The 25189-nt window shown below is 43.0% G+C and overlaps 2 protein-coding genes across 5 annotated transcripts in view; one reads left to right on the plus strand and one right to left on the minus strand.

Annotated features, from left to right (window-relative positions):
* Positions 1-207: 207 nt before the first annotated feature.
* On the minus strand, positions 208-20261 carry sh3d19 (SH3 domain containing 19). Of its 3 annotated transcripts, none has more exons than XM_086157396.1 (21): positions 20103-20261; positions 14632-14671; positions 12361-12401; positions 12210-12249; positions 10862-10979; positions 9132-9324; positions 7811-8800; positions 6939-7052; positions 6688-6800; positions 6233-6273; positions 5373-5580; positions 5219-5287; positions 4968-5111; positions 4824-4896; positions 1974-2104; positions 1834-1892; positions 1520-1749; positions 1152-1201; positions 861-1047; positions 574-677; positions 208-491 (listed from the first exon to the last, which is right to left on the minus strand). In XM_086157396.1, the coding sequence occupies exons 1-21, from the start codon at positions 20185-20187 to the stop codon at positions 384-386; spliced, it is 3138 nt and encodes a 1045-aa protein (XP_086013522.1). In that variant the 5' UTR covers positions 20188-20261; the 3' UTR covers positions 208-383. The 3 variants fall into 3 exon arrangements, with proteins under 3 accessions (XP_086013522.1, XP_086013523.1, XP_086013521.1); XM_086157397.1 differs by having other exon boundaries at positions 861-1050; positions 9132-9303; positions 20103-20259; XM_086157395.1 differs by having other exon boundaries at positions 861-1050; positions 20103-20259.
* A 3788-nt stretch (positions 20262-24049) lies between these two features.
* The window catches only part of fhip1aa (FHF complex subunit HOOK interacting protein 1Aa), a 34231-nt gene continuing 33091 nt past the window's right edge, over positions 24050-25189 (plus strand). The window contains exons 1-2 of one of the 2 annotated variants that reach the window (XM_086157400.1): positions 24050-24350; positions 24635-24718. The gene's annotated coding sequence lies outside the window, so the exon portion shown is untranslated. The remainder of the gene's footprint in view (positions 24351-24634; positions 24719-25189) is intronic. The other variant, XM_086157399.1, reaches the window with a different exon arrangement.

Here is a 25189-nt window from a genome sequence, read left to right on the forward strand (position 1 = left end):
ACTTACCCACTCACGTGATAGGATTTTAGGTCTTGCTGATTTTGCAAAATGCTGATTCAGTGTAGCATCCATAGTTTCACCTGAATTATTTTCCTTGTCCCAGTAGGTTCACACAGTAAGATACAAGATTAAACATGGGGGTCCCTCACATCTATCAGGATTCACCTGGAGTGGAAGACTTGATGCAGCTAATGTACAACTGATAGCTTAGTTGACGCTTTTTGTTTTATTTTTGAACCAATATTAAGTTTTTACAATAAACGTTTTTAAATTAAGTCAGTGAATAGAAATGATGATCTTAGACGAAATACTGCATTCCAGTCACATTCACGTCACGTATTACCGGAAGAAAATATTTGGACTGAAGAAGTACCAAGGAGCTATCACAGTTGCTCCACGTAGTTTCTGGGGACCAAGGCTCGATGGCCTCTTAGATCGCCGAGAAGCCATTCATCATCGATGATCTCCAGATTGCTTATAATGTCTCCGACCTGCAAACGAAGGATAAGGAGTTGCAGGGAAATGCTTTTCAAGATACCTTGAGAATTTATAGGTCGCAGGGTGTCTTCCTACCTGTAGAGAAAGCTCCTCATCACAGTCTGATGTGAAATCATACAGGGCCCTGCCTCTCCGAGACGTAGGTTCATTCGGTCTAACATCAGACGACTGCTTACCGCCTGAGGAAATAGAATAACGGTAGATCAACAATGGACATTTCAACTACTTAAAAGTACTTGTCCATTAAAGCTGCATTTGGACTTGACAAGTGATGACTGCATCTACATTGCTGGTAATCCTGCATGTCACCCAAAATACAACCCTATATTCAATGGTAATGGAACTTGGGAATCAATTCGTACCAATGCTGCTCTCAACAAAAGCCCTGGGGAAGATGCCCTCTCGGCTGTTGAGCCTGCCGCAGCTCCACTCTGCGTCTATGTGCTGGGTGATCAGGATGCGGTCGCCCTCCTTGAAGGTCAACTCATCTTTTGACTTCCCAGCAAAGTCGTACCGAGCCACTACCCACTCCACCGAGGTCTGGGAGGCCTGCTGGGTTTGCAAATAAAATATTGTAACTGGAGCAGAATTTTACAGAACACACACATATCCATCACCATACTTCATGAAGGTTTGTTTTCTATATTACTTACCTGAACTGGTTCGGTAACTTCAGCTAAAGAACTGGAAGCAGCATCCATGCCTGAGGGGAAAGCGATATGGTAGTCATGAAAACAAAGGTGTGTTTACAGAAGGAAAAAGAAATGCCGCTACTCCCACACAACATCCCAATGTAGATCCCTAATAGAATTTCCTGATATTAGCTTTATCTGTCAATAGAACAAGTAATGAATGTTTGGACGAGTGTGCGAGGCCTTTTGGGCACTGTTGACACATCCACTGTAAACAGCTATTTAATGAAACAGAAACAGAAGCCCAAATTCCTGGCATGCCACCGAGGCATGAACCTCACTTGCTTACGCGACGAGAAGAAGGAAAGAGTCCCAGTTCTTCATCTTACCGGACCGGGTCGTCCAGTCGGGCTTTGCCTGCTGCTGGCCGGGAGGCGGAGGCAGGTCTTCGATGACCTCAACAAAGTTGAGAGGGAAGATTCCGGTGACGGCGCCAATCTGCCCCCGAGCCCATTCCTGTCCTTCGTACGCCTTCAGCCGGATGACGTCGCCCTCGCAGAACGACAGCTCGTCACTGCGCTCGCCCTCGAAGTCGAACCTCGCCACGCATCTTGGCCCGCTTCAGGAGAAAGGGCTCAAGAGGTCAGCCTCCCCTCGCTTTGCAGACAAATGACCATGCAAACATTCAATGATAAGATCCTACCTGACATTTGCAGGGGGGGGCTTTGCTTTTCTTTCAGGGAGGGGCTTCGGTGAATTCGACTAATTGGGGAAGAGAATGAGAAGGAACATAAGAGCATGTAACCAAAATGACAGACTTAACAGATGTAAGGTTGAACTGACCAGCACTTTAACGTAATTGATGGGGAAAAACCCAGTGGATCCCTTGCAGGTGCCCAAGTACCACTCGCTGTCAATCTGCTCCACGTTGGTGATGATATCTCCGGCCTTAAGACCCAACTCTCCTGGACCCTCTGGTAACGGTCAGATCGAAGCAAAGAAAAATAAATGAAGAGAAGGTTAGCGCTTCAGTCTCACAGCAAGAAAGTCCTCGGACATAATCGAGCGGTCAGGGGTGAAGCCCGCCTCTTGGCCAATAACATCCGGGACAGACTCCAGCACCGCGACGTTTCGGCAAATATAGGTAGTATAGATAATGCATGCAGAAGAAGAAAAAACAACATTCCCCCACTTCAAATCACAACTGAAAACGCATCTGGCTAAAGTGACCCATTCCATCGGATGCCAATCACTTTTATTTTTACCACCTTGTCACTTCTATTGTTGTTATTGTGACTCATAAATCAAGGGTCAAGTAAGGAGACTTCAATTAAATGTATTACTGTTATTGTTGTAGGAAAATTATAATAATCCCAGGTCTCAACGGAGGCGGACGCTTTTTTTCTCCTGCTCCCTTATCAGGGCAGGTCCTTGCTGCTCTTAGTCTTGTGCTGTTTTCTGTCTGAACTATCAGGGCTTCTCTTCGTATTACATCCGAAACCTAAAATTATGGCGTTCTCAACGCAATCGACCATACTCTCTGGACGAGGAGGAGAGCCCTCCTGCCCCGACGGGACGTTTGCAGCCAGATACACGATGGGCTCCTGGGAGGAGCGGAGAATTGTGTCCCTGTCGATCCTTTCTGTGAATTGATGCTGACGACAACAGGTATGCTGTTGTTTGGAGCTAGGATTTTCCTGATCTATCGAAAGTTCGGAGCACTTTTGGCTCTCGAGTAGCTGCCAGTCGTGGTTGATGAAATGTGCAGGGCGGTCAAGACTCAGACTCAAACCATTGGGGAGCGTTGTCACAGACGGGTTAAAGAGGTTGTCACCTCGTTGCGGCGAGAATTAGCCACCAAATTCGGGCGATTGAATCAACGCCATTGAGAGAACCAGAGAGACTTAAGGCAGTCATATAATTACGGTCTGCCAAAACAACCGCAATCTTCATCGGCTCACCGATGCTGGCCTTGGAGGCTGGTGTCTCTGCTCTCCTGGATGTTATGCAGGCAAGATCCACCACCACCACCTCCCTCTACCTGCAAACTTTCTGTATTACAACCGTCTCTACGGCAACGGCTGTGTCAACACTACCAGTTATCTAGTGATAGAGACCAACGGGTGGGACAGAGTGGAGATGAAGTCCACGGGGTTATACATAATAAACACACCCTCAAATCCACGCCATCTTTGTTCCCACCCCCTCTTTTACCCTTGTTGCTGAGCAACATACGGAGGCTCGCTGCGATGCAGCCACGTTTGGCTGCATTTACGGCCTCCGGTGTCTGTTGTAATGTCTTTTTATCATGTTTCTCAAACAGGTTGAACCAGTGGATCTTAACCTGGGTTTGATGAAACCCCAGGGGTTTGGAGAGTCAGTCTCAAGGGTTTGGCTGAGGTCAAGACACACACCAGACTCATAGAATTCCTGATGACACGCCAAACAAATGGTAACGTATCCTTTTATCGCTGAGAAAGCCCCGCAGATTTTCATACCGTTTGTTGCAGCATATCTTTGCGAGCAATCCTTTGAGGGTGCTTGACGTAAAAACGAAGAAAAGGAACAGATTTTGTTGCAAAAAAGACACAAGAGTGGCACTTGCCAAGGTGAAGCAGCACATTTCTGAACCAGTCTCTCAAAGGCAGCAGCAGAAGTCACACTGATTTGCAATAAGTATTCACTATGTTTTTGTGTGAAAGTCATGTTTTGCTGGGTTTATTTTTGAACACGGTGATGTGGATGCACGGTTCATTTTGTGCACCCGTAAAACATATACCTATGTCTTGAATTTGAAAAAAATAATCGTATCTTATTTTTCCAATGAGGAAGAATTTGGTGAATGCGTATATGAAACCGGTGGGGTTCAGTTCCTCCAACAAGTTTAAAAACCACTGGGTTGAAAACTGAAACTGATTTTGTTGCTCTGTACCCGGGACATGTGCTGCTGCTGCTTCTTCTCCTTTCGGCTTTTCCCTTCAGACGTCGCCACAGCGAGTCGACCTTCTCCATCAAACCCCATTCTCTGTATCCTCCTCTCTCCCACCAACTACCTTCCATAAATCTTCTCTTTGGTCTTCTTCTCGACCTCCAATTCCAGCATCCGTCTACCAGTATACTTACTATCCCTCCTCTTTACATGACGCAACCATCTCAATCTGGCTTCTCTGACCTTCTTTTTTCCAAAACATCTAACATGTGCTGTCCCTCTGATGGGCTCATTCCTGCTCCTATCTGTTCTCGCCACTCCCAAAGAGAACCTCAGCGTCTTCATTTCGGGGACCTCCAGCTCTGCCTCCTGTCTTTTCTTCAGTGCTGCTGTCTCCAAACCATACAGTATCACTGATCTCACCACTGTCTTCTCCACCTTCCCTTTCATTCTGGCTGATAATCTTCCATGTCAAAGTACCCCTGACACTTTTCTCCACCCGTTATCAACCTGCTTGAACCCAGGATGTGCAATGTTCTTCTACTTCTACTATAACTCTCTATGTCTTCAGCTGGCCTTGCTTGGCATGAAAAAGTTAAAGTTTTTCCTGACTTTCATGAAATATAAGCCAGTCGGAAGCTGCAGTTCTATTCAAATCTATTCACTTGCTCTTTCATTTTGCTCGTGTACGTGGACATGAAAACTCCCAGTTTTTTTTTCCCGGATAAATGAAGATTTTTAGTTACGTTTCCCTCTGTTTTCACCTTGTAGGAAGTCGTGCAACGCTTGAACCTTCAGCACATTAGTGGATGTGCTGGGAGCAGCTGGAAGGGGCGCCTGCAAGGAGAAAACAAACACTCTTGAGTGAAGAAAAGGTTGGGATTAACCCTTAAAAAAAAGACAGATACCTGCTGTGTGGATTTGTCGGCGGACGGCCCGATGGGGGTGATGACCTTCAGGCGAGACTTGTGGACTTTTCCTCTGCTGTCCCCGACTTGGCATTCGTACGTATTCTGGTCGATCTCATCCAGCAGCAGAAGGACTTCGTTTTTCTATCGGAACAGATACGTTTCCAGTTGATCTCTGCAGTTCCGAAGGGGGTGCAATTGAGATTTGACAATGAAAGCAATACGAGATCCGGTCGAACGGGTTCCCGCACCTGGAATGACAGCTCTCCTGTGCCGCTCCCATTGTAAGCGATGTCTGCGATGCCGTGGGGGAGCTGGAGCTGGCGGACAAAAGCATGAAACGGATGCTTACGACGCAGGAGATGAAGCGGGATTACAACACGGGTGTGTGAAGCGCTCGCTCACTGTGTACTTGTTGTAGAGACGGTGGCCCGGGTTCGGCCTCGGAGGCAGGACGAGGCCTTTTCTGTGGGGCTTCTGCGCCCGGGGCTTCGGGGAAGTCTCTCGTGGAGCCGAGTGAGATCGGGCCGTGGCCTGGAGGCCCGGAGGTCTGCCCGGACCCGGTTTGACTGCAGGTGGACGAGGTGGGAGGGGTTTGCCTGTGCTTTGCCTCCTGAAGTGCACGATAAAAACACAATCTAAGCTCTGTATTAAGGACCTTATCATAATTAGTTCATCAACAAGGTTTCAAACCAGTCATTGCAAAATGGTGTAGTGGTTTAAAATACAAGAGTAGAAAACCAATTTAAATGGCTGCCTCAAAATCTAAAGTGCATCCGCCCTCCCCCAACACCACAGAAACATAGTATTAACATTTGGAATATAATACATATAATATCAATAAATAATCCTTCATGAATTTGTGGTAATAAAGGAAAATAAATAGCTTATAATGGATTATAAATTACTTCATTTGATAAATCTTTATTTTATCTTTAAAATTAATTTATACAAACCAGAATGACCCATGCAATCTGATAAAAAATGATGATGATGATGATTATTATTAATAATAATAATAATAATAATAATTTACCGTAAAGAAGGCCTAACAGTTAAAGATAGGACTCATGGAAATGCAAAATAAAAATGAAATTCTGTACTTGTGACAAAAGTATGTCCGTCACCGCTGTCTGATCATTTTTTTTATGACATAATAATGCAATGACAAACACTCATGACAGCAACCTCATTATAAGCATTAACAGTTTCCGTCATTGGACTCGTGAAGGTTAAATATCGTGATTTTCAGCGTTCCTACTCACCGAGGTGGCAGTGAGTGCTCCGGTCCAACTCCGAGAGAATCCTGCAGAACAATCCAATCACACGTTTTTAAAGAGCCAGGAAAAAACAGACCCACTGACGCTGCTGGACACCGTGGTAACCATTCAACAACGCACAGCATTCAGCTACGGCTAGCTCCGACTGAACGGAGTGCGGTGTTTTTCATGGGGCCCACAATAGTCTCTTTGTTTGCGTAAAGCGGAGAAAATGAATCAGGTAAGCCACGCTGCTGACGGACTGTTAAAACCCGATTTAAAGGGATGTTCTGGTCTCGAAATGCATGACGATACAGTTTATGGGTAGATAAACAGGAAGAGCGGAAAACGTTTTAATCAGTCTCATTTGACCCCCCTTTTTTTTTCAAAGTTAAGAACACGGCAAGAAGAATCGTTCAAGAAATAAGAAACCTCCTTTTTGTAATTTCACATGTGCTCACCTGAGAGGGAGGCAGGGGGGTCGGACTTTCTTTGTGGGTCACTGAGGTTTTTAGGGAGCCTACAGGCTTCTGGGCGGGGAGCGGAGGAGGACCGTCCTGAAAACCATCGGACACTGAGAAGAGACATGCCTTTTACTTTACAGTCTGACATTTTTAAATCGGGTCGAAAACAGAAAAATGTGTCACTTAATTTCATCATACAAATAAACCCCAAAATCATCTTAAAATATTCACTTGGCTCAGGGACTCACAAGAGCCAGCCTTGCTGGGAACCCTGATGGTGGTTGGCCTCCTCACAGCAGTTTGTCTGGCAAAAGAGCCTCCGTTGCTCTCCACCTGGATCTGGGGTTTGCCTGGGATGGGATCTGTGCACACAGGTCACATGCATGTTTATCAACTTTATCCATGAATGTTTAAACAGTATGTGAAAAGGTCATCAGCATTGTGAATTTTTAGATACTGCAATATTCCTAAACAGTGCATCTGCATATGTTTGACTTGGACAATAACAACAACAACAATAATAATAACAACAATAATGTGAATTTCATTATATTATTACATTATATTTTTTTTACAGACCTTTTTAATTTCACAATTCTCATATTGATGCTGTTGTTAGCATTATTTTGAATGGGTAAGTCTATTGTCAAACCGCCATTTCAAAGACAACAAACTTTTTGAAATTATATAAGTTTATATTGAATTGCTGAAATTCAAATGTATGCTCGAAAAGTTTACATTTGCATTTTGTGGCAACTGAGCTGAGTGGACGCCATCTAGGTTTTTTTTTTTTTTTTTTTTACTCCTGCAACTGATATTTATGAGATGTAAATTACAAACATATTCTAAGTCACGACAAACAGGTATTTATAATAATTTTACATAGTCTGGCTGGTTGTTTTGTACCTATGAGGGTAAATACCTAGCTAGCTACTTCCTATATTGGATTCTTGCACAGGTGGAGGCACAGTAAGTCTTATCACAGTAATTCTGCAACAATATCAGCAATTTGACCAACGTTGACCTCTGCACATTTGGAGATTTTGTAGCCGAAATATAAAGCTAACGCCTCTGAAGGTCCAAATGTGACACGTCGACCTTTAGATCCGAAGCCACTCACTTGACGGACTTTCCACTTGCTCATTGTCTCCAAAGCCGAAGGCTGAATTGTGGTTGTTAATGTTCAGGTTGGGTTTCAGGGGTTCCTTCGGAGGCTTCAGCGGAGGTTTGGGTGGAACGGCTGAAGGTTCTGGTTCGTCGACGCAGCTGGATCTGGTCAGAACCGACGGACGTGATCGGCCCTTACTGAGCAAAGTCTCCAATTCGTCTTTCACAGGCAGTCCCACCGGTTTCTTTGGGGGTTTCGGAGCAGGCGTCGGGGGGCCGCTCGAGGGTAAGATGGTTAGATATTCGTGATCGACGCTCGGCTGGTGCTTTACCGCCACAGAAGGCTTTGTGGCGACCGGGGGTTTGACGGGTTTCCTGGGCAGAGGTTGCGGTTTGGCCTGTTCTGGCCCGTCCTCAGAAGCGGCCTGGCTCTCAAAGGCCTGGATCCGCGACCGAATGTTTCGCTGACTGTTGCCGGCGCTCATCTCGCTTTCAGCATCCTCACCTCGCCAGTCCGGATTTAAAAAACTCTCAATGTCCGGATTCTCCTCACACCTGTTTTCCACACCGAACACCTCCAGCAGCTCCTTTAAGTAAACATTAGACAAGACATCCTCCGAGTTTGACCCACAGGCAACTGGATTATTGTCACAGTTTTCGCCGAATACGACCAATGTCTGGATTCCAGTGTCTTCTGTGACGGCAGGTTTCTTAGATTTAATACGAGGACGTGGAATGGGGGTTTGCTTGGGTTCTGAGTCGAAGGCAGACGGAGGCTTTGCCGGAATATCCCAGTGTACGGTGACGGAGCTGATGCTCCTGTACGAAGCTTCTTCTCGGTTTGGTTGCTTGGCTTCTGTCTTCGGATCTCTTCGTCTCTCAGCGTTTCTGGATTGAGACGTAACTGTCGTAACCTTTACTTTACTGGTGCGCGATTCAGCTGCCGGGCTCCCCTCTGCAGGTTTTGGCAACGATGGCCTCGGTGGCTTTTGAGGCTTTTTACCTTGAAGCAGATAAGATATAGTTTATTGATCCCCATAGCAGAAATTCTTATGTCACAGCAGCGCAACAGTGACAGTATCAATAAATGAGTAAAAAATATTAAAAAATGACAAATGACATCCACAAATGAATAGACAGCCAAGTGAACAACAACAAGGATAGACAACAGAAGAAATAAAAAAAAAAAAAAAGCAGTAAGGGTGATAATAGACAACCAAAACAACAACAACGACAAAACAAACATGACATGATTGGACTCATAAAGACTTATAAAACGGACTTAAAATGAGAAAAATACAAGTAGGGGCGCGTTCCCTTTGGGAACTACTCACCGACGGGACTTTTCTTTGCGAGCTGAAGGGCCTCCCCGCTCTCCGGGGCCGCGGCGGTGAGGTCGTCCTTCACCGGGTCTGTCTGGGTGGCGCTGGTGGTGGTGCAGGCCAAACGGCGGGGGGCGGCGGTGGGTCTGACGGTCTGCTCCTCCGCGGTCTTTTCTTTAAGCACCTGATCATAGGACGGTGGGGGCTAAGTCAAGAAAAGAGAGGCGTTCACACACGGACACACGAACACACAAACCCACAATTGTAATTTACAAACAGACTTCCAGTACACATGCATCATTTCTGATGAAAATGCAGATACGACCGAAATTTTGATTTGAGTCAATATGTTAGAAATAAAGAAAACTATTAACACCATCAAATTCTGAAACCCGCACCAACAACATGCACCTCTTAATCTGAAAGTCAGTTAAAGTTCTATCAATAAAAAGCCCTATCCTCCGGACGTGCATGTAAATGAATTTAAGCTAATTCATGTATACCTTTATTACTGATAAGGTATGTCTCCTCTTAATTTTTAACAAAATTCTTAGGCGCCGAGGTTACATCTGGAATGGTAACGCTGCCACACAATACTACTGAAAACTAGGAAGTTACTAGGAAAATTCACATGCATGAAAATCCAAAGTTTTACTTTTGAACTTATTTCAGGATTCATTGTAACTGATAATGATCACAGTGGAAATTACAATAACCAAGAGCATAATTGTATCGGATTTTCCGGACTATTGCGCGCACCTGAATATAAGCCACGCCGGCTCAAAATAAACAAATAAATATATGTGTACATATATATAGGCCGCACTTGTGCATCTATAGAATCAGCGTTTTGACTGAACCACTAGCTTTGCATGAAACACACTTTTGCTCCTTCATAGAAAGCGTCCCATAATAAAAGAAGACTTACAGATAAGGATTTTATTAAGGTTGAGTAACATATAGTGAGAAGGATATTATTGCAAAATGTTATATTTCTACTTTGTACTTTGGATCTATATGTTCATATAGCACAGTATCACAACATAGCTGTGTGATGATGCTTTATATGCAGAGCAGGACTGGACCACAATTTTTAAAATGATTTCTCATAATTTCTGGACAATTAAGCGCACCTGAATATAAGCCGCACCGGCTAAAAATAACTTCATAAATATATGTGTACATATATAGGCCACACTTGTCTAAAAGCCGCAGGTGTCCACATTGTTACACGAGATAGTTACACAGAAACTTTTTTAAATTTTTTAAATTTAATACATTGGAAATGCTTTCTTTTGAATTGTGTCTGTAACATGGCTGATGATTTTTTTTTATATTTTAATTTTTTCAAAATAATAATAAACACAAGGAAAAGTCCATCCATTTTCTATCCCCCTTTGTCCTACTGCAGCTGATCTTCGTCTTCCTCCTTGCGCACTAAAACCAAGTCGTCCTCTCCAGTATCGAAATTGAACAGGCTCGGAATTTCATGGTAATTCCATTGGTCCGATGTGACGAGGTTTTGTAACAAGTGTTTTGGCGACATGAAGCCCCAAATAATCCATAAATTAGCCGCATCATTGTTTAAGCCGCGCTGTTCAAAGAAAGAAGTTATAGTATAGTCCCGAAATAAGGGTAAAGTTGCATCCATCCATGCAAAGCTTTGTGTTTGACGCCGGACCGAGCAGCGGTTATTGATAAACCACAACCAGAGACGTGCAACGGCTCGGAGGTCAGGTTACCTGGGAAACGACCTGAATGCCTGCAGACCAGCCCGACTGAGCAGGGGAAGGAAAACCTGCGGTGAACCAATTGTTGGTGTCCAGAGGTTCCGCTGAGATTATGGTGATCTCCGGCCGCCTGGAAGACAATTCATGACGCAAATTCAGGGAAACTCAAACAAATCTACACTTATAATGCTGATAGAGCGTCACCTCGGTGCTGTTTTAGCAGCTGGTGCGGCTGCTTCTTCCATCGCATCTATCAATCTCGAAGGTACATCTGTGCTCATTACCTCGCCCATTGACACGTGTCATACCCTAACTATTTTATCCTTGTTGGTTTCAGCCCATTCGCATCCTGCTTAAATTTGTTTATTCATTTGATTTTATTTTTGTTATCGGAATGTCACTCTGTTTATGTTGTCGTTTTGGTTGTCTATTTTCACCCTTACTATCTTTTTTTTTTTTTTCTTCTATTCTTGATTCTTATCCTTGTTGTCATTGTGTTGTTGTTGTTTTCTCTGCTTGTGGATGTATTTTGCTATCTTCTAATCGTCTTTCTGGGTATTGTTATATTCATATCTATTGACACTAACTGTTACGCTGCCATGACAAAAGAATTTATCTTATCTTATCTTGCACTCAGGATAGATATAGAGACGTGCAACTGTTTACCTGCTGCAGGGAATATTTTGCTACCGAATGTTGTATTCTTTTTAATAACAAATATAGCAGTACTGAGAGGCTCCCTCAGTGCCTCACTACATCCACTCACTCGGCAATTAATATGGCTGGTGGGACACGTTTCATATTTAATTTTTATGCGCGAGCTAACTAGGTATCATGTAAATTGAACAAAATGAAAATTGCAATTTAAATATTTGAATTTTTTGGGTATTTTTTATTTCAGCTTTAAAATTATTGATTATCATATAAATGTACTGACATTATTGTGAATGTAATCATCCTCACAAAATCAAACAAAAGGAAAAAAATAAGGAGTTTGTAAATTCAATATTGATCGTACATATAAAGTTGTTTGGCAGGCCGGATAAAAAAGCAAAATGTTCGCTGCTAGTTGCAGCTCTTGCACATATTTATATATTGTCGCATTGTTTCGGTGCAACTTGTTAATACAACTCGTTTATATATATTTCTAACACTGTTTTTGTTTATTCTTAGTTCTTCTCATTTTGATAACTTTTCTTGCACTGCCCACTTCTGCTGTGTGAGGTTGAAATTTCCCCACGGTGGGACGATTAAAGAAATATTCTATTTTATTCTATCGTGTATTACAATTTTAACCCTCCACTGCAGGATTGGGGATTGGGCGTTAATTCAATCTTAGGGAGTGAAAATAATCTATTACCTTCTGTCTCTTGTGTGGTCAGTCTGAGAGTTTGTCCTTGCTGAAAGATACGAAAAAAGCCTTTTAATCATTCATTTAATGCACATAACCTGCATTCTACAAAAAACTGCATTGTGCAATTATAGAAAAACTGATACGGAGGCAAACTTACTGCGCTTAATAGCAGCCCGTATAGACGACAGAGGCCCCTGGCTGTGAGAGGGAGACAAGGAAACGGGGTCCTTATCAACATGTTAATATTTACCGTGACAAGAACAAGAGATTTTCCAAAGAAATCGCATTCCCCCGGGGCAACATCACGTTCAGCCAAAGAGTTGGCTCGCACAGATTTACGCTATGTCATTTAAAAGATCAAAAGGGGATAAAGAAGGCCAAGAGCTGTGAGGGGAGCGGTAAATATTATGAGGATTGAGGTGGATGTAAAATATACGGCGTTCAACTGTCTCAGTGCTTGGGCACATAAATAAATAAAGCAATGGATCGCCAATAATTTGCTGCATTGCTCTGAGTTGTGTTCCTCTGCAGCAGCACCCTGGATGAATATTCATGGCTTTGCTGCATAAGACTACAAGTTTAAACCTTATATCTGGACTGGCTGCAGACCAAGCAGTCTTCTATAGAACACATGCAGTCTTTTATTCCTTTTAAAATGAATTTCATCAAGCTAAATAGCTTGGAGGACTATGCAGAAAAATAGATGCCTATAGGAGAGGTGGTATCGTTAAAATTAAACTACATCCAAGTATGAAATTTGGGAAAAATAAATAATTACATAAATAATAATAGTAATAATAATAACTTAAATAAAAAAATATGCACGAATATAATATGCATTGCAAAATACGCAACAAATTTTGTAGTTATGAAATATAAGTACTGCAAATACCTTTCTGAGAAGACTAAAAAATAAACTGGCTGTTCTGTGCAGCAACAACAAGTTAGTGTGTAGCAAAGCCTGATCAAGGACAAAAAGCCAGGATCCCAGTTAATAATCCCAATTGTCTTGTTCCTCCTGGACTGTTATCAAGACCAGTTTGCTTTGTGTTGGCCAGCCTCCAGCTGTTTTCACCTCCAGCTGTTTACATCCTTCCTGTTAACTGAATTCACAGTTGCACTACCGTGCATTTATTTTGGGATTTTTAAGTCTCGTTTTTGTGTTAAGGGATGAAACTAATAACGCTGTGCCAGGAGTGTCTTCAGTCAGGATGCAATAAATTCTCCTGACAGGAGCGGCGGCGGCTCATTAGCACCTCCTGCTCACTAAACTAGTGACAGTGGAGAGGGTGATGTAACTCCAGCGGGGGAGGCCGGCATTTAAAACCTCATACCGTCAGAGAAAAGAAGGAAATCCTACTTCAGCTGTTTGTTCATGGGATGTAAAAATATTTAATAAAAAAATAACATGATTTTTGTACAACTCCCACTAAACAAATTCTCATGCGATATTTATAATAAAGTGTCCAGACGTATTTAATTTTGAATAATACAGGTCAAATGCATAGAGACTATTGATGAATGTATATAAAAATGCCTAATGAGTAGCAAGATTTTATCCTTTCATTGTGTTCTTTTAAGAAATACCCAATTTTCTATCCAGACATATTTCAAATGTCGACGACTTCTGGCCCATTATAACATTTGCCCATTCCTTTTGTGTATTTCGAGCCAAAAGTGATTCAAGACTGGCAAAAAAAAAGAAATCCGACAGATTTAACTATTGACATTTTTCACGATATGTATTATTTCGGCCCTGTATCATCTTGCAACTCAAATAAATATCATGATTTGAGATTAAATCAATTGAAATATCCTCACTTCCTTTGATTTTCTGTGTTGATGAAGTGAACAGATAACCATTTGAAAAATTTAGACACGCTGGGAAATCTTTGACTTATTTAATGCGGCAAAAGTAAATGATTCATCAAAAGACAGCCAAATAAACAAGCTGTGATTTAGAAACTGGTGCATAAAAAAAGAGAAAAATAACATCTCAGATCTCAGTGAGTTCATTAGGAACGGCTCAAAGTTAAGGACCGCAACTTATCAAGGAGGGAAAAAGGCAGCGCGATGTGTCCCTCCCATTTTTGTTGACCCCATTCTGTCAGCGGCGGAGGAGAGTTAGGAGCTTTGTTTGGCCCATTCACAAGCTCACCATCAGCAGATCCCTGTCAAAGGGAGAGGGCCTGTTTGGCCAGGACCGCTGGGAAACGCCAATAATGGATCACAAGCTTTGCTTACTGATTCATGAAAACTATTAAAAAAAAAAAAAAAAAAAATCAGTATCCAGAAACAAGCCTGGGATTTCTGCAAAATCTCATGTTCGGAAATTAACAAATTGCCCCGTTTAGTATTTTCTCCCCTGGGACGTGACACAGAGAGCAGCTGGGGCAGAATTAGACTGAATCACGGAAAACATACAAACCTGGAGGGCAGATGATCCGGCTTGGTTCTTTCAAGATGATCTGTGAAAGAAAGAAGATGTAAGAACGTGCAAGAAAAAGGTCATTTGTTTGCTCCATCGCTGTATTCGCATGTGAAAAGCAGGATCGAGCGGTTATCGATGACAATCACTACTTTTTCAAACATTTAAAGTCCCTGTGCTGGTCAAAATAATCTGTTTCCTTTCGGCCGCTCCCTCCAAGAGCCGGAATTCAAAGTGTTTATTGTCGCATATACTGTGTAGAAACGTGTTTCCCTTTACAGTGAAATTCTTACTTTGCTGTCCGCAGTGCATTTGGATACGCACTGCGTTTCTGCACTGTGATATGCATAATGTTGACACTCTTCCTATCAGCGTAAACGTTATTTTAAATATGATTATTGTTGCTGGTTGAAGAATAAAAATTAAAAAAAAAAAAATTCAGAGATGATTCAACCATGAAGTTTGTCATTGAGGTTCATATAAAATGATTGATTCGCACAGATAAATGCAGTATATTAATGTTAATGTTTCCGCTGTGAAAACATAAAAGTGGCTGAAAGGCGAATAAAATGCTTTTCACGTGAAAGTAAACCCCGCAAGGAGACATACAGCTCCGATGCTGTTGTTTTAGAGCGCGTTTTGGTAAATGAAGGAGTGAAGTAGGGGGTTGAATCTCCTGACATTGTAAATAAATAAGTAAATTACAGAACTGTGTGATAACAACAGAAAAAACCCTGAGCTGAAGGTCAGACGTTTGTCGTCGCCAGTCGATAACATATCGGAGACCGTCCAAATTGAACTAATAGCTCTTTAGCTGCAAGATGGAAGCTCTAGCCATCGCACCAAGGTGCTGCCCGCACTCTTAGTGACGTTTATCTTGCACATTTACTGATTTATCTATAAAGCAATTCAATTTACCGTAATATCCGGACTATTGAGCGCACCTGAATATAAGCCGCATTGGCTAAAAATTAATCGATAAATGTGTACATATATAGGCCACACTTGTCTATAAGCTGCAGGTGTAGACATTTACACAAAAACATTTTTTTGTAAACTTTAAATTAAATACATGGACGTAACATCCACAAATACATAGTGGAAATGCATTTTTTCCGTGCCTGTAACACAGCTGATGAAAAATTAATGATTTTATTTTATTAATAATACTTCTCCTACTCTGGCTATCTTCATCTAAAACCATTAAAGTTGTTTCTCCTATGTCCGAATTGAACGGCCACAGAATTTCATTGGTCCGATGCGACGAGGCTAAATGTTTCGGTGGCATCGCCCCCCCCCCCCCCCAAAATCCATAAATTAACCGCATTATTGTTTAAACCGCAGCGTTCAAAGCGTGTGAAAAAAGCAGCGCCTTATAGTCCAGAAATTACGATACCACGATTCTACTGTCACACTTTCACCCCAATATTTGAGCGTAATGAACGAACAAGAAATACAAGAAGCTAGGCCTTCCAAGCAGGAACCTCAGTTACAGTTGAAATACCTGTAAAACAACCAAGCGGATTCCTTGACGTGTCATTTTAAAGTATTTAAGTTGAACAGAGATGCAGAACGCGGCCAAGAAATCCTGTCTTTTTTTTTTTTCTCTCCTTTCATGACAACTTACACTGAACATTGCTGCCTGCATGAGGTTGCAAACGGAGATTTAATAACAGATCATGGAAATCCAATGATAAAAAGCGTGACGCCGCCAGGTGTGTCGGGTCACTAACAACAACATCGCACGCAGAAGGTGAAGCCAGAGGATCGTTTAAACTTAAAGAATTTCAAATTTGCTTGTTTTCCCTCATCTTTTTTCTTTTTCTGGGTAAACCTAAGACAGCAAAAACATGTGGTCTTAACAAGAGGACGTCACACACGGTGACCAGCAACATGGGGGGGGAGCAAATAAGTCAAATAAAAGGTCATCTGAGTTTGTTTCCCTCGTACTTGGAGATAAAGCGGCACAACCGGACGCGATGTTTGACATCAAACTGTGGGTTTAGCAACCCGACCGAGTGCGACCTCACTTCCAAGGCCCGAGAGACATTTGCATATCCCTACCTGCACAGGTGTGCGGTGTGTGTCAGCGGGGCTCCGACCTGCCGAGGGAGTTCAACCGACGGGCGTTAGATCTCCACATTCAGGTGGGCATTTCCCACCCAGTCCTCCATCCCGTCAAAACCACGTCAGTGTGACAAAGAACTTGAAGTCACACACCCACAGACAACACAGAGAAAGAGGGAGGGGCCCTCGGCTCTCCTGTATTTGCTTAGCCAATCTGATAAACTGGAATGCGGTCAATCGGGAAATGTGTGTGTGTGTGTGTGTGTGTGTAAGGGGGAGGGTCTGCGCCACCTGACGCTGCAACCTCGCTGTCAGCAAGGAACGACCCATTTTCTCCGGAGAGGGACGGGAATAAAAAAAAAAAAAAAATGGCACGGATGGATCATGAAGGCATGTTTGTGCAGCAAAGTTGACTTTTCTTTTTGTGCAGGTGAAGTAGATGACGGGTCAAAGTGATGAAAAGGAGATAAATATTAGTGTGCAGCCACAAAGATACAGAAAACTACATGATCTTTAATCAGGCAAAAAGCTTAATTTTTTTTGGCTTGTGTTCATCTCGGGGTTCAGGGGTCAAACCTCCAACTTTTTGCTTGGCACTTTGAAAACATACTTGTCTCCTCAGGTTTGTTGCAAACTTGTATTTAGAAGATGCTTCATCTGCCAATAATAAACCACGTTCACGCTATTTCACGCCCGATTGTGTCTTTCCCCCTCCTCCTCCTCCTTCTCCTCACCTGTTTCCCATTCCCTCGTCGTCTGCTCTTCACTCACAGAGCACCTGCGACCAAAGTCCGCCAGAGATTTTCCCTCAATCGCACCTCCTGCTTTCAATTTGCGGGCCTTTCTATCTGATCGGCAAAGACGCGCAAATGACTTTTTAATATCCCCGGCAGGATGGTTTGAGTCAAGTAATATAAATGAATTTGTGGCTAAAATGCAACAGTAATAAAAAATGCATTTGCGAGAAAATTAGTGCACCCCTACTGAGAAGATTTTAGTTTCTCCCTGCAAGCGACTGGTTAGTTATTGCAATTAGCCTTTGGACAGCAGATTTCTATCCTAGGAGGAGGAGGAGGAGGAGGGGGGGGGGCAACGTTCCTCATTTGTTGTGATCACGTGAATTCTCTTAACTCGCTGGTGGAATGTTCCTAAAATTCCCAGCTGCTTGAACACGGGAGATCGCTCCGGCGTGTGAAGACACAGCTCCCTCACTCCGAGAAAAAAAAGTTAGCTCAGCGATCTGCCCGGTAGTCGCTAATCTGAACCCGATGACATAAGCGTTCAAAGGACTGGAAACCTCGGCTCAGTTCTTATCACCTCCGATTACTAGATCGAACTGCCTCGAGGACACCCGAAAAGGCCTCGCAAGTAGCTCCCAAAAGCCGCCGAGCTCAGCTGGGGAGGGTTTTCGGTTCAACACATGCTGGCATGACTCGGCGCAGCTGTCGGGGAAGGTTTGCAACAAATGGAAAGAAAATAACCGTGCCTCGCTCTGTGCCATGCCGAGAGATCTGACCATCGGTGGGCCGTCAGGGCCTGCAAGGCCTTCTCTGCTGGCTTAAAAATATCTGAAAAACAGACTGATTTTAATTATATTTTGTCCGTGAATACTTATTGAATAATTCCGCTTTTAATTAGCTTTTTTCTGTGCTGCTTCCAGACATGTATTTTTATACTAAAGCATTTAACCAATCACATTTCAGCCATTATTTGTTGCCATGCAGGGCCAAAGTCAAAGAATCAGATTCACAGACACTCTCCCCAAAAAATAAGGGTCAATGAAATTGTAGCTACAACCGATCAGATTTTGAGTTGAGACACCAAGGCCTTCTCGAAGGCTGCGGTAATGTCAACATGTCACACGTCCTTTGATCGGATTGTCAGAGAGCGTACTAGCCAGAGCTAGCGGGCCGCACCTCTAGCAAGTGTTGATATAACAGCTAATTTCTCAACCCATGACGGCTGAAGGAAGAGAAGAAATTCATTGTCAAGACCATTTTCAAGGTGGACGTTTCAAGAAAAGCAGGACATGGCTAAGAATGCCAAAGCTAGCTGGCCTGTTGCAGCGAGGAAAAGGATTTGTCTGTCACTTTCAGTCTGTTAACTGCATAATGAGATGGGTTTTATAGCAGTTATTGAGGGATGGATTGATAAATGTAGCACTACTGAAGGCCTAGGTGTGAAATGCATTGTTCCCTCCAGTTTTTGGAGAGGATGGAGCTCATGACTCATTGGTCGAGAGAACCAGGAAGTGGCGGTGAAGCACCTTTAACGCTCAAAACGCAAGTCAAAACAAGATGATGGTGCTACGGTTGGGCAACAATGCCCACCGCTGACTCCGGCTTCCAGTCAGAGATGATTAGACGGCGTCAATGCAGATGAGTGACTCAGAGTGGAAACTACCTGGCTTGTTGTGGAGCGGCGGAGCGGCGGAGCTCGGAGCCAACGCCGACGCCATGCTCGTGTTATGAGAGGGGTTGGAAGATGAAAAAAAACAAAAAAACAATACAGATTGTAACATGTTCATGACGCAGCGGCGTGACAGCACAGACGGGGTGGCTCGGACGAGAGCGAGATGTTGTTTTCACGCACGATGTTTCTCGGAAAAGTCCAAAACATCCCGGCGTCCCGTTTGACGGACCTGCTGATAGAACCAGGACCGCCTCTGTGTGTTCTCACAGCGACAAGTTGAAGCAAGTTGCAAACACGGAAACGCGCGTTTTTCATCCAGATGTGTTTCAAGGTTTCACTAAGTGATTTATTAAACACATAAAATATTACAGTGCGCGCGCACACATGCACGACAGCACACGGCTAATCTCCGGTGGACGCGGCCTACAAACGCACGGGTCAGAAAGTCAACCAGCCGCGTCCGCACCACGAACCCGGGTCGGTTTTCCACTGCTTTCTACCGCGTTCTGCACATCGGACCTCCAGCCGCCTTATCAAAAGAAGCACGTGACACGACAGTTTTGGTTTCCAGTGCGTGTAATTGTGTGTGTGTGTGGGAGCATGTCACATGTTTCTAGCGTGATCTATCAAATTCAGTTTCATGAAAGTTTTTTTTTATTTAAATCACAAATTAATATCATGTTTTTAAAACACACACATATTCTGAGGTATTTATTTCTTGCCGCATGCACATGTAACAGCGGGTATCTGCTGAGTTGGCATCTTTATTTGACTTTTAAAACATAAAAAAAAAGTTCTTTAGCATGTTCTCTTAAAAAAAAATCAAATTCACAGCACATGTTATTTGTATTTTTTTTGCACGACAAAAAGTTAATTAACAGTTTAAATATAATAGGAATGTATTATATTTATGACTATATAGGCTATTTATTATAAAAGCTATATCTAAACTCAGAAGTGATTCAGGGAACTTTTTTTTTTCTCCCCCCTACCTGTCGCCTGGTTCCTGCCCCGCACGTCCCGCAAATCTCTGCGCTCCCCCGCCTCCTCCTGCTCCTCCCGCCGGGCTTCGGCCATCGGTACTTTGAGATAAAAAAAAATATATAAAAATATCAAAAAAGTAAAAAAAAAAAAAAATTGGACGAGGGAATAAACCTCTGCTTGCGTCTTGATCGAGCCTGGTAACCGTGTTCCGGTGCGGTGCCGGTGCGGTACAGTGCGGTGCGCGGTGGCCGGTGTGTCCTGCCCCCCTGCGCCGCTCTCTGCCGCCCGCGGGGGGGCGGAGGAGGAGCGACGGCCCCCGGAGCCGCTCCGCCGGGAGGGCGGCTGTTAACCCTTTCACCCAAGGCTGTAACTTCAGTAATTAATTTCATTTAAATTCTCATTCAAATCTCATATATGTGATTCTCCCAATCATGTTTTTATCCGTTTTACTCATTTTATTTGTTATTGTTTTTATTATCATTGGATGCCCTCTGTCCTCTTGCCCTGTGCTGCACTTGAATTCTTCCTATGGGAATCAATTATCTTATCTTTTTTCTCGCTCAAAATAAAAACAATAAATGCATTTTGAACCACACACGCACACACACACACACACACATACAATCTGCAAGACACACACACACACATTCTCATATATACACACCCATGTTAACATTGTGTGATTGTGCTCATCTGGATTGACAGGGGTGACATTTTCAGCTGCACACATGAGGGTTGGAGGGATTAGAGCTCTTAGTATTGTTCTGCAAAACCTGCCGCCCCTACAACACTTGAAAACACACAAACACACACGCACACACACACACACACGCACGCACACACACACACACACACACACACACACACTGTAAAAGGCTCCTTCAGGCTTTCTCCAACACGTTATTATGTTTTTTCTTCATGGGAATTGAATGGAATTATTCATTCATTTATTATCTGTACTACTTAACGTGCATTTAGGGGTGCAGCGGGCTTGACGGGTGGGGTTCACCCGGGACGCCAGTCCATCACAGGGCCACATATCGAGACATACAAATCATTCACACGTCCAACAGAGCAGGGGTCCCCAACATCCGGTCCCCGACTGTTTCCGCCTTCGCCTTACTGCCACACTTAAAATTTTCATTGGCTAATATGAAGTGCAATTGCTGTATTCAGATTAAATAATGTGAGCTGAAAAAGGTTTTATTATTTGAACCCCAGCGTTTCTAATAAATCTGCTATAAAGAGGACCATTCACTCGTCAACCGATATAGACATGCAATAATCACTGACTCATTTACATATCATATATAGCATATATGACATGAATAAAGTCCATAAGATACTCTATAATATAGAGCAGGGGTCCCCAAACTTTTTCCTGTGAGGGCTAAATAACTTTTCCCTTCTCTGATGGGGGGGCGAATTATTTGCCAGGGGTGTGTCCAGGATTTTTTTTTTTTTTTTGAGGGAGGGGTTTCAGATAAGGCACAGCCTGCAGAAGGGTGGAATACAATGTTACGTTCTATGCATGTACAAGTCACGATTGCATGGCCAGAATGAAAAAAAAAAATCATAATGCATCTCTTTTATTGTGCAGGGTCCGGGAAAAATGTAGAGGCAGGCCATATCCGGCCCCCGGGCCGTAGTTTGGGGACCACTGACATAGAAATGAACACTACACCCATGTGAATTATTACTAACACATGTGATGCCCTTACATCCATTGTCTAATTTTATCCTTGTTGGTCTTAGCCCATTCGCATCCTGCTTATTTTTGTTGATTTCTCTAATTGCTATTGTCACTGTTTATATTCTTATCCTTGTTGTTGTGGTTTTGGTTGTCTATTTTTCCCCCTTGCTGTTTTTTTTTTTTCATTCTGTTGTCCATTCTTATCCTTGATGTTGGTGTTGTTGTTCTCTCTTCGATCTATTTATTTGTAGATGTCTTTTGCTATTTATGTTTATTTTCATATTTATTGATACCATAACTGTTATGCTGCCATGACAAAAGAATTTCCCCGATGGGAATCAATAAAGTTTATCTTCTCTTAACCTTTTTTCCATTTCTTGACATTTTCTACAAGCCAGGCTTTAGGGCTGGTGTTGTTTTTTGATTGTTCAATGTATTTGATAAAAACAAACTCGACGTCCTGCTGCATCCGTGCTGCAGAACGTCACCGCTGGTCCTTTGTCCCGTCTGCTGTCAGACTGTCTCATACCACAAACTCATGAGTATTTACTTGAATATTGTACTCACGGGCATCACCAAAAAGATATCAATTTTACAATTTTTTGCACTTCCCTTCTATGTACTATCTCAATCTTTCACCCTTCCATCCGTGCAATATTAACAATATCAATATTTATGTTTATATCCATACTAAATTCTCTCCTGGACACATTGCCCGCTTGTCCAAAATCATTTCCTTTGCAAGGCACCTCTGTTTTTGTCCATATATTTGTAACATTTTGCATCTGCCTGCAAATATTCTCCACAGTCTGCATTGTTTCTATTCTGTTTTTTCTACCCAACTCCTACACTTTCTTCTATTTCCCTGTTGTAAGATAAATAAAGTCAATCCTATCCTATCCTAGGTTGTAGATAAAATATAATGAATTGACTTTAAGAATCTCAGCTGCTGCATAAAAGGAATGGTTCCTTTATGTGTGTATTAACTTGCAGCCTCACATCTCATCACGTCACGTATTCCGTCTCTCGTCTTCTTCTTTTCCTTTCCTTTCAGGGTCACCACAGCGAATTAACCTTCATCATCTAACCCTATTCTCTGTATCCTCCTCTCTCACACCAACTAACTTCATATCCTTTCTCGCTACGTCCTACATCAAACTAAAGGCCCGCGGGCCGAATGTGGCCCGCTGCGTCAGTTTAAGTGGCCCGCGAGAACGCCTTAAAAGGTCTTATTGTGTTAAAATAACTAAGTCAAATGCATGCATCGACCAAAAACTACATTTCCCACCATTCCTGCCGATCATGTGACCCGCGAAGTGACGGCATCCTGCTATTCGCTTGCACATCAATGCAATTTTCATCAGGTGGAATTGAGAAATAAAAATGATTTTCAAGGAAGAGAAAGGTTTCACATGCAAGGCTGTTTCAAGAAAGATGTGAAGGCGAATACATATTTGTGCTTCAGGGAGAAAAACCGGCATGTCTTTTGTGTTACAAGGCAACGAGTACAATCTACGTCTGCATTTTGACACCAACACGGAGCTAAGAATGCCAAAGATAGCCTTCTGGAAAAACAACAAATTGTCCAAAAAATTAAAAGCCAAAAAGTTGCATTTGCATCGACTCCATGCATATGTAACATTTTTGATTTGAATAAAATCAGAAATATTTAACATTAAGGTGTAGTTGCATTTTTCTTTTACATTTCATTTGGTTACATTTAGTTACATTTATACTGTGATGACTATTACGCTGACATGGCGCTCGGTGAAAATGAGTTTGACACCCCTGCTCTGGAAAAAGAACTTGAAGGTCAAGAAAAGGTTATACTTAATTTTCCGAAATAAATGCACAAGTGAACTGTAAAAGCTTCTCGGTTGAATTGTGAAGTGAAGAAATTCAAATCCAGTTGAAAATTTGGACCAAAATTGAGCAGAATGACGGAACCTCCACAGACTTGCACTTCCCATGTTTGTCCAGCAGATGGCGACATTCTCCAAAAGACGACATGCACTTTCTAAATTTATCCTGCTTGGATGAGACTGCCTTTTCGCAATCGGATAAACAACTCTGTCCTTTTAGAAATGATTCATAAAGCAAGTGTTGGATTTATATCTTTAATTTCCCAACCATCCGCTTGATTTTTACATTTATATTTTAATATTTCTTTAAGATCAAATCCCCTCCTGAGTTACTTCCTGGCTGTGTGTCACACTGGAGAGTCAAACAGATGGCATACCCGGGGGAAAACACTCCTTGGGCGTGTGTGTGCGTGTGTGTGTGTGCGTGCGTGTGCGTGTGTGTGTGTGTGTGTGTGTGTGTGTGTGACGTGTCGACGCGCCCGGTGGGCGGAGCGTTCAGCCCAGGATTAGAGTGTTTCACCTTCGTGCGCCTCCACCCAGGTTAAGAAGCTTGTTTTCCAACTTAATCCCTCCAGTGTCGTGTTTTTTTTTTTTTCCGTGGGGCCCCCTGACACTTCCCCCGTGGAATCGGCGCTGCAGTGCGTCCGGGCGTCGCCACGCAGCCGGGCGGGTACGCGCTCCGGCCGAGGATCTGTCCCACGGTGAGTAGGAAGGAAAGCACGGAAAGCCGCTTGAACTCGGATATATTCGTGAAATCCTCCCTCCCACGCCCACGGGATTTACTTTATTCCGTGGGTTTTTGCGTGTCCCGCGTTTTATCCAGGGGTTCCCGGTGGGGTTTTACGCGTGGCCGGACTTCCCTCGCACTCTGTGGAAGTTCTCAGGCGCCGGATCACCCCCCCCCCCCCACACACACACACTTTGCATCTGTTTATTTTTTTAAAATCTATTTTTATTTTTGTTTTGTTTTCCTGGTTGTCACCAGCGCAACTAAGCGGGGCCTGACAGTCTGGCGTGACGCGCCTGTGTGTGACAGCCCGACCAGCGCTCTATCCACGTGGGTAAACAGGTGAGAGGCTCGGAGATATGTACGTGTGCGTGTGTGTGTGTGTGTGTGTGTGTGTGTGTGTGTTTGGGGGGTGTCGTGTTACCCACAAACAACATAAATATGTCATGTCCAGGGAGCCCTTAAATGTGTGTGTGTGTGTGTGTGTGTGCTTGTCATTCCTGCACAGGTGTTGTTTTCCCATGTGTTCTCCAGTCCCGTGACGTCACAGCAGGGGCCTCCTCTGAAACCCCTTAAAATACACACACATATATGTGTATGTGTGTGTATATATATCATATATGTATATATATATGAAGTATGTACATATTATATATATATATACAGTTCACTTTTTATTATTATTATTTGGTCATTTCCTTGAATTAGTTGTTAGAGTGGAGGGTTGTTGGTTTGATTCCGTTTGTTTAGCACAAAAGGAACCAAGTGTGTGTGTGTGTGTCATTCCTACATAGATGTTGTATTGTATGTATG

The sequence above is a fragment of the Fistularia commersonii genome, chromosome 12 (assembly GCF_037954325.1).
Source record: "Fistularia commersonii isolate RoL2024-O1a breed Wild chromosome 12, RoL_Fcom_v1.0, whole genome shotgun sequence".
NCBI classification, from domain to species: domain Eukaryota; kingdom Metazoa; phylum Chordata; class Actinopteri; order Syngnathiformes; family Fistulariidae; genus Fistularia; species Fistularia commersonii.